At 40.0% G+C, this 8769-nt stretch overlaps 1 protein-coding gene across 2 annotated transcripts in view; it reads left to right on the top strand.

Moving 5' to 3' along the window:
• Positions 1-700: 700 nt before the first annotated feature.
• Positions 701-8769, top strand: part of mxi1 (max interactor 1, dimerization protein) — a 30957-nt gene continuing 22888 nt past the window's right edge. The window contains exons 1-3 of one of the 2 annotated variants that reach the window (XM_006790796.3): positions 701-1066; positions 3325-3427; positions 7286-7315. In XM_006790796.3, coding sequence (XP_006790859.2) covers positions 838-1066; positions 3325-3427; positions 7286-7315 — 362 coding nt within the window. In that variant the 5' untranslated portion in view covers positions 701-837. Of the gene's footprint in view, positions 1067-2679; positions 3179-3324; positions 3428-7285; positions 7316-8769 lie in introns of those variants that run through there. The other variant, XM_006790797.3, reaches the window with a different exon arrangement.

The following is an 8769-nucleotide window of genomic DNA, read 5'->3' as shown; positions in this document are numbered from 1 at the left end:
AACAAGCATACAAAGGAATAAATAATAACATATTTAATAAAAAGTCTGAGTTCTGAAATCCTAGGCCATTGACCCAGGAACATGACTAGACATGTTTGTAGCCCAGTAATCTCCAGTACTGATCTTTGTTTGGATTTACAGATGGTAACTTTCAGTGGAAGGTTCAGTTTGGAGTATAGCATAAAGATCTGGAAAAAATGCTGGTGAGAAAACAGTATAGGCATGATAAACACGCACAGAGCCTTGTTTATTTTATTTTTTTAAACCTTTTTATTTGCTCAAATAGCGTGGTCAGTGAAGAAAATAATAATTTCCTACTTCTTTGTAACAAATTAAAACCACAAAAACTATTTTTACCTTCAAATCAAGTTTTAAATGCCTTTCTCATAGATTGACTTCTGTAAACAGCAGTAGAATACAATAAAAGCTGTTAGTCCCACACCTGCCACTGCTGTTTAAACTCAAGTTTTACTTCTTTTTGTTTAATGTGATGCCATGTAAAACAGAATTATGAAACTCTTATGTAATGTTAACATGTAAATATGATTCATTGGTATAGTGCCCATGCATGCAGGATTCTGTATTCTCTTCAAGGGCGGGCACAGGGACCATGCGGAATCCTTAGACTCTAAGGGGCCGGGCTCCCTGTTTTCCCATGCACCATCATCTACTGACATTGGCCACTGCTCCACATTAAACACCCTGCATTCATAAAAAAAAGAAAAGAAAGAAAGAAAAGAGACACCATCTGACAAGAGCAGCGTCCCCCAGAAGCTGCCATACTGCGAATTGCGCTCAGCCCGTCGCCAGAAAGCTCGGAAACTAAGAGGGGGGGAAATGGCCAAAAGTGAGAGGCAAAGAAGAAGTTTGAAGAGTGAGGAGTTCTTTTTTGATTCCGATGCGTCTCTCTTGGATCAGCAAGATTTCGAGATGTCTAGTTGTCCTTTCAATGACGTCTTCAACTCCAAAGACTCCCACATGGAGCAGATCAACACTTTTCTGAAAAATGTACAAGTTTTGCTGGAGGCTGCTAGGTTTCTTGAGAGCGCCGAGAGGAAGGACGGAAGTGAGTTTTATTTGTGTGCTGCGTTTGATCTTTTTTCCCCTTTGCATCTGAATTTCAGGAAGGAAAAAAAAGACTTCACTGTCAACAGATTCAGACAACAAAGGGTTGAGTTCATTCAACTAAGCACCGCTGCCTGCAGTAAACACAGAATATGAAAGAGCACCAGACTGATTTAGGTGACCTTACTTATTGCAGTTACGGGAGGGGAGAAAAATATAAGCTTTCGTAATTTTCCGGACTATTTTTACCTGCATTATCCGCATTATCTTCGTGTAGAGCTATGTCACTCTCCACAACTCCCAACACAGGGATCTATAATTTTTGTACCTCCCTGCTGCATAGACAAAGCAATATGACATAATGATTAGGTGTGTGGGTGTGAATGTTGGCTACGATTCCGTTATAATAAATCTGACCACATTGCAGCGCCCTCCAACTCAGTTTAGGATGATGTCATTGTGCCCCCGCAGACTCGATCGGTGAAACAAACTGAAACTTTATAGATAAACGCCACGGCTATAGCTCGCGGCGTTGACTCGACCTTTTAGAAAATATACGACCTTGCATGATTTGCTTGTTTATCACGTTATAAGAAATGATGTAATTATAATCACGTTATAGTTATTTCTTATAACGTGATAGATAGATAAGTTGGCTGATTGCAGAAAGCACGATATTTCAGATGGGTATTGGATTGGCACGTATCCAATGTAATGACATGTTATCTGGGCAATGCACTACTAAAAACGACTCTTTATGATCATTTTCATGGCTTCGCTTTCATCTAACTCGTGACTTTAAAAGACCGAAAAAACGAATTTGTATATGCATTTTTCTGTGCACGGCATTTTTCGTGCAGAAAGGTCGGTCACGTTGGATGAAACGCGCTGCGAAAGCCTTTGAAGTGATATCGACTATAATAATGCAACGTGGGAAATTTTCTACAGAGAGCAGTCATCTCGATTGTTTGCTTCCTGCTATTTTGGGGGCGTGTCGCAGTGGCTTCCACATGGCGCAAGGTTCCTGCGGTTGGCTAGAAGCGAGCTCAACCCTCGCCGCCTGTCAAAGCCTTTCGCCAATCGAAGTTACGCTCGATAGCAACGTCACGTGTTGCTGGGCCTGGCTACAGCCGACCAAGACACGCCTACTGTCCCAGTGAAGGATGGGATTTGTAGGGCTTTTCTATAGGACGCGTAGTCTGGCAAGAATATTTAATTACATGGATATTTAGTAATTTAAATATGAAAAGCAGCCCTAATTAATGATTTATTAGTTTTTTGTCATACATGTATGACGTTGTCATGAAAAGGAGCAACAACGTTCCTAAACTTTGCAAGAACAATAGTAAACACACCATTTTTAAAATAATTTCTGCTGATCTGTGCACTGGAACTCTGCCAGATGTATGTATTAATTTACACTGATCTGTTGTAGTTGCAGTTGTAAAATTATTGCAATCGTGAATGATTTTCCAATCGATATATATCTCAGTAAAGGTGGGCTAAATTGTGAACTTAATGAAATGTTTGCGTTTGAGGTAAAATGGACCATATTCACCAAAATACTCGATTTCCCAGAATGCATTGCACTTAGACCGGCCTCTCCCGCCGCTGGATCCCCGCCTCTCAGCTGAGCAGCTAAGTAAACAAACAGGAAAGGAGAGGAAACGAGCTGCAGCACGCGCATTGCTGGTTCAGGGTTCCCTCGGGGACGTTTTATATTGTTTCTATCCAGCTTTTGTAAAAAATTTGATATCGTGTTTCGTAGAAACTTTTAAATATTTTGATACGCTTTCTTTTTCTAACAGTGAATTCTGGCGAGGATTGGCTGTAGCTTGCTAGCTTGCGAACACTGGATTTTTTTCTTTCCTTCCCTTTTGGCGAAGGCTGCTCATGAGCCAGCAAAGGCACGGAACAAGGATATAACACGTCAGTTTTAATAATAACCAATGCACTGTCTTCCCTGTAATTAAAAAGCGGTCGTTGCTGCTGCTTGCAAAGCTAGATTGCAACGTCCAACACAGCAAGCCTCAGGAAAGAATGACGGCTGTTCAGCTAATAAATATCCAGCGGTTACTGGAAGCAGCAGAATACATAGAAAGGAGAGAAAGAGGTAATAACATTTCCAAATGTCTCCGTTGGCAGTGACAACCCTGTACTGGTTGTCTGCTCAAAAAGGGTGATTTTTGAAGTAGAAAGTGTCCCCCAAAAGAAAAAAGTGGCTAGTCAGTTAACCACCAGTTTTTTTTTTTCCAACAGAGTGTGAACATGGATATGCCTCGACGTTTCCATCAAATCAGAACACAAACTACCAGAGGCAAAGGAAATTCCGAAATAAGAAGTTCAACAGTAACCACAATAGGTAAGACACTATATTTGTGATTGCTGGTGAAAAGTGTCCGTTTTCTTCTTCGTCTTGCTATTTATATGCCAGTAATGAAAGTGAAGTTCTGGGATGGATGACATTGTTGCAGATAGCATGTGATACTAAACTGCTGCCAGCTGGTTATTGCAGCGTTTACGCTTTTCAGATAAAGGGGCTTTCTATGTAAAGAGACACTGACATTTGAATAACAAAAGATCGATCCTCGAACTTGTAGAGACATCTATAGTAGCTACGTGCACGTTTGACTGTCAACACCGCTGGTTCGGTGGATTTGACAGGGGGGTGGCAGCAACAGGGGCTCTGCTGGCTTTTCATCAGCTGATTGTCAAACGGACTGCAGTGGTCAAGGTTAGGGATCATGGTGAAAGTGAAGACTTTAAAACGAAAAATGTCGCTTAAGAAAAAAAATGTTGCAGCAACATCTTCTACTTCTTCTATTTCTTGGCTAAACAATGCAGAAACATTTTCCCGTGATTTTTAAATTTAGTAATTTCTTTTTTTTTGTGGTTGACTTTCTATATTTCCCCCTAGTATGCATTCTCCACTTCATTGTGGGAGAAAGGGATATTTAGTCCTATCCCCTAAAGAGGAAACGCTGCTATTTATGGCATGTTTTGTTTGCAGACACCAAAAGACGAATATGTGGAGCCATTTATAGGACTTATGTTTTGTATAATCACCGACTTGCTGTTTCATCTTTACCTTCATATTCTATAAAAAAAAAAAAAAAACATGGGTTCACAGTTTGCATAATTTCAAAGCTACTGGTGATTGTTATGGAACATATGCTTAGTAACACTCGCTGATAATGACTGCCACATAGATTAAGGCCCTTGTCAAACACACTGATGGCAGACACTTGTATTTAGTAACAGGAGTTGGGAGGGTCTCCTAAGTTAAGACCCACTGGCTTTGTGTGGGATTTTTGTTTGTTTGTTTTTTTTAATTTAGGCTGCTTACATTAATCTTTCCATCCACAGTCATACATCAAACACAAAGCCCACTCGTACTCTTGAAGAGCTTTTTAATATTAATGTAAGAGAAGGCCACCAAACAGGAACTGCGCATTACTCATCATGAGCGCACAATGCTGCCTAGTTCTGCATGGCAACAGTCACGATCAGATATATTGTTAGTCTGACACTGTATTCATAACTCTTCATTTAGTCTTGTGAGAATATCCATAAGGACACATTAATGATGCTTAATGTAAAGTTAAATGCTAGAAAAGCTGTAAGCTTTCACAATGCATGCTTTTTCTGAAATCTGCTTCTAAAGTGGGACGACTTTGAGAGTCTGTAATCAAACTGTTTACGTATGCAGGAGAGAAAATGGAAGCAAGTGGCAAAGAGAAAAGATTTGGTTTTTAAATGCTTCAAGATGTGAAGAAGCACTACCAATAAAACTGTGCAGGGATAATGCTTGTTGTTTCTATTCATAGAGCTATGTTTACAACTCGCCTATTGCGTTAACACATTTTGTATTAAACACCCATTCACAGCTTCATATTGTGATGTGGTTTCGTTTACTCCCATGGGGAGATGGGCATCTGGCAAACTAAAAAAATAAGATCATTCGATGGGCCTTTTCCATTCAGAGATCCTGTGTATGACAGAAGCCGAGTGAGCAAATTAAAGGCATGGTGCATTAGCCAAAGAGATCTACAATGCAGCCATCTTCTGTGTCTGCATTTTTAATGACAAAAAGAACATCATATATACCTAAGCTTCAGTTTCAAACATGTTCTTGTTTATTCCTTACTTATAAACACCCAAGGACCCTTTTAAAATTAATGTTAAGCTGACATCTTAGAGAATATGCTAATTTATTCATTATAATATTTACATTAATATTACATTTTATTTGAACACACTCTTAGTTGCTTGCTCCAGTTATATCTGCCTTCTCGGTAGCGTGTTGAGGCTTAAAGTGATGGGCTTATCTGAATCTGTCCTCTCTTGCCTACCGTTTATAGCAGGGCAGCTTTATCTCGCTGACCCACTCCCTGCATGCATATACATGCACACACATACGCGTACACATACATGCATGCCTGCCTGCAGAAGGAAGCATGCTGCTGTTCTGTGTGGCCTTGCTGTCACTGTCCAGACATGCAGATATGGGTTTCAGGAGGCAGGGGAAAAGGATTGTGATGATAAAACCCACGTAAGTTGACTTAGGCCAAATGAAAGGCCAGGCTGAGATATAGTGTGACTGTGTGTGCTTGTATCAAGCCTGAGCTGAAGCTTACCTCATTTTTCAGTATAGTGAAATAGAGCAGCTGAAGAGATTTCCCAAATGTAAAAAAAGAAGTTTGGTTTCACACAAGTTTCTTGGAATCTTGAATTTTAACATTGTTCCCTAAATCCGCTTTTAAAGGGAACCAACTGAAGATTCACATTTTGGAAAGGTTACAAAGCAGGATGTTGGTTACCAAGCAACACAGACTCAGTGAAACCACTGTGACAGCAGATGACGCAAATTATGCACTCCAAAGTATTAATCTTCTGTTAGCACAACTATTGAGCTGACTTTACAGATCAGACAGTTACAGAAATAAGCTGTGTTGGAGACAATGAAAATAATTACATGTGTGCAGCTTTCAACACAAGACTGTGGCTATTCATTTTCCCAATAAAGAACTAATTGTGTGGCTGTTAGCTTATTTTTTATGATATTTATGGAGATCACCATTAAACAAAAAGAGATTATGCTGTTGTAAATGCACCAGTCATATGATTTTAGTTTGTGTGGCTGGCCTGGTGAAGAGCACAGCCATGCATGATTTCAGGGCTTTATATAGTATATAAAAGATGAAGGCATGCACGTGAGCATGTAGGCTCCTTCAGGTTTTAAGCAAATGGCCTGCAGTGTCTGAAACGTGCCTGGGTTTTGTTGTAATAGTAGCTACTCAGCCTGGTCATAGACCTTGTCATGTCAAATCAAATATACTGCCACAGTTGACTTACCATACTGTCTAGCATATCCAACTAAATAAACAGTAATCTATTCATTAAAAAATGAATTCCTCTGAGTCTGGGCCAATTTTTACAGATGGAACTGCAGCATTCCCTCTGTTCTGTTCTTACCTCTTGCTTCGTCCATATTTCCTGCATGCTTATTACCAAGATGGCAAGAAAAAAAAGCGTACTGCAGTATTGATAACCCACACTATAGAAAAGTGCTTGACCAGGTTGCATCCAGCAGCACTCCCCTACCCCCATTTTGCCCCCTGGGAGGAGGTAGAGTGCAGTTTGTGTGAAAGGGAACTTGGCCATTTAAAAATCTGGGGGAGGCCTTGTCTCCTTTCAGTATGTTTTCACACACAGACACTCTTAGGAACGAGCTGATTCACTTTAGATTATTAACAGAGCACTGACTCCTGGCTGCTTTTGTGTATTTGTGTGCGCATGTTCCTACTTTACCAGTCGCACACACATGCACAGTGTGAATGGAAGTGTCTGCAGTGTCACATCCTCCCTTGCATTATTGAGGAAGAGGCACTGTGCCACAGTGCATTCCTGGATGTCACGTTGACATTTGTTTGTGTAAAGGCTTCAGTGCACTGAGCCTAGAATTGGTCTAGTTTGAGATTAATTAATAAATCTGTTAATCAAATTTGACACTCCAATTCACCATTCACTTCTCAGCCCATGGTTTTCTAGCTCATACATATTTAGTATTCTAATACTGCCCATGTAAAGTACATTGTTCTTTTTTCTGATAAAGACGCCCTGTACCTTTATTTTGCTTGCTCATTAAGGCAAAATTGTACATTTGTTCTCTTTTCTTTTTTTTTTTTAACAGCTTCTGCTTTTTGTTTTTTGTTTGCAGGTCGACACATAACGAGCTGGAAAAGAATAGGTGAGTTGGCAGTACATCTTTAAAACACATTTTGGATTTAATCAGACCACAGACCACAGACTGCAGGCTCATACATGCCCTACCCACATATAGCAAGTCTGTTATGACCTACTTCTTCATTTCCCCTACAAAGTTATGGCCTTTTAAGTAAACACTTATTTTTCAACAGGTCTTTAAAGATAAAAGTACTTGGGTGGCCCAGTTGGGTTCATGAATTCCTCCTTTTTGTTTCATCTTACCCATTTCCACCTCTAATATGCATAATCCTTCCACCTTTTTGTGTAACAGTGAATCATACGCCGTTTCCTTCTCCACGTTTTTGCATATAACTCTGTGGGTATGTGTGACATAAACTTCTGTCTGAGCTCTTAGTTGATATTCAGTAATGGTTGTCCAGTCTAGCAGTCAGAAAAGGGTTAAAATCTAATGAATGAACTTGCCGTATAACGATATTGGGCATGTTTGAGCCACATTCTTTTGTGGTAAGTTACATCTTACTGAGGTTGTAACATAAGCATTTGTTAGTACTGGCAGGCTTTTTTTCCTTGCACGTTTATGTCTACACCCTCGTCCAGATTGCGGATACGTACTGCTCCGTTCAAGTGATTATATGCCATTTTACTCTGGCACATCATAGATCCATTTATTTCCCAGATCAAAGTATAGCAGAACTGCACTGGTTAGCAGGGTTATGATTTTACTTTCCAACTTGTTTGTTACTAACAGAGAGGCGTGATTTTGAAGCTGCATCTCTGGCTAGGCTTAGATCTTTGGACTATCATGTTAATTATTTTAAGCCTATTTTGTTCAGTCAAATAAAATACGGGTGCTTTTCTGTTTGCAGTCCAATGGTTGTGTCCAGTTTGTGTACACGCCCTGCAATTTTAGTGTGTAGCAGACGTACGTTTGTCCTAGGGTATGATTTAAAAACTTAAAGTGAAATGACATTAAATCAATGTAGTATGTAGAAGCAGCATAAATTTCAGCACTGTATTTGCATCTAAAGTTTCTTATGTTTCTGTACTGAATTACATGTCTGCATTCAAGTTGGTATCTGCAGTGTAGGAAGGGGTGCATTTAACCAGGCTTTGGTTTGGGATGGTTTACTGCTAAGAGCAACAGCACCTTGAAAGCCCTTATCAGACTGAGTTCACTACTAGGGTACTTGCTGCTGTTTATGCTCTTTATTCCATGCAGAGTCAAGCACTAGAGCCTTTTCTTTGACACCATAAATAAGAATGGCTTGACTTGCAGGATTTATGGTAAATATATGAAAAAAAAGCACGCCTTCCATTTCATTATCTCTGAGCGTGTGGGTACAATGAAAGGATGCGAGAGGCTGGATCCATTCAGTGTAATTACATATCACCTCAGCCTGTTTTTTCTCGCCATTCTCCCTGGCAGCCTTTTCTGAAAGGATGGGAACATTGGAAGGAGAGCCGTCCAGTGATCTA

Source organism: Neolamprologus brichardi, chromosome 6 (assembly GCF_056152115.1).
Source record: "Neolamprologus brichardi isolate AB-2024 chromosome 6, ASM5615211v1, whole genome shotgun sequence".
Classification (NCBI taxonomy): domain Eukaryota; kingdom Metazoa; phylum Chordata; class Actinopteri; order Cichliformes; family Cichlidae; genus Neolamprologus; species Neolamprologus brichardi.
Note: the sequence above shows the minus strand (reverse complement) of the source record. Positions and strands in the feature narration are given on the sequence as shown.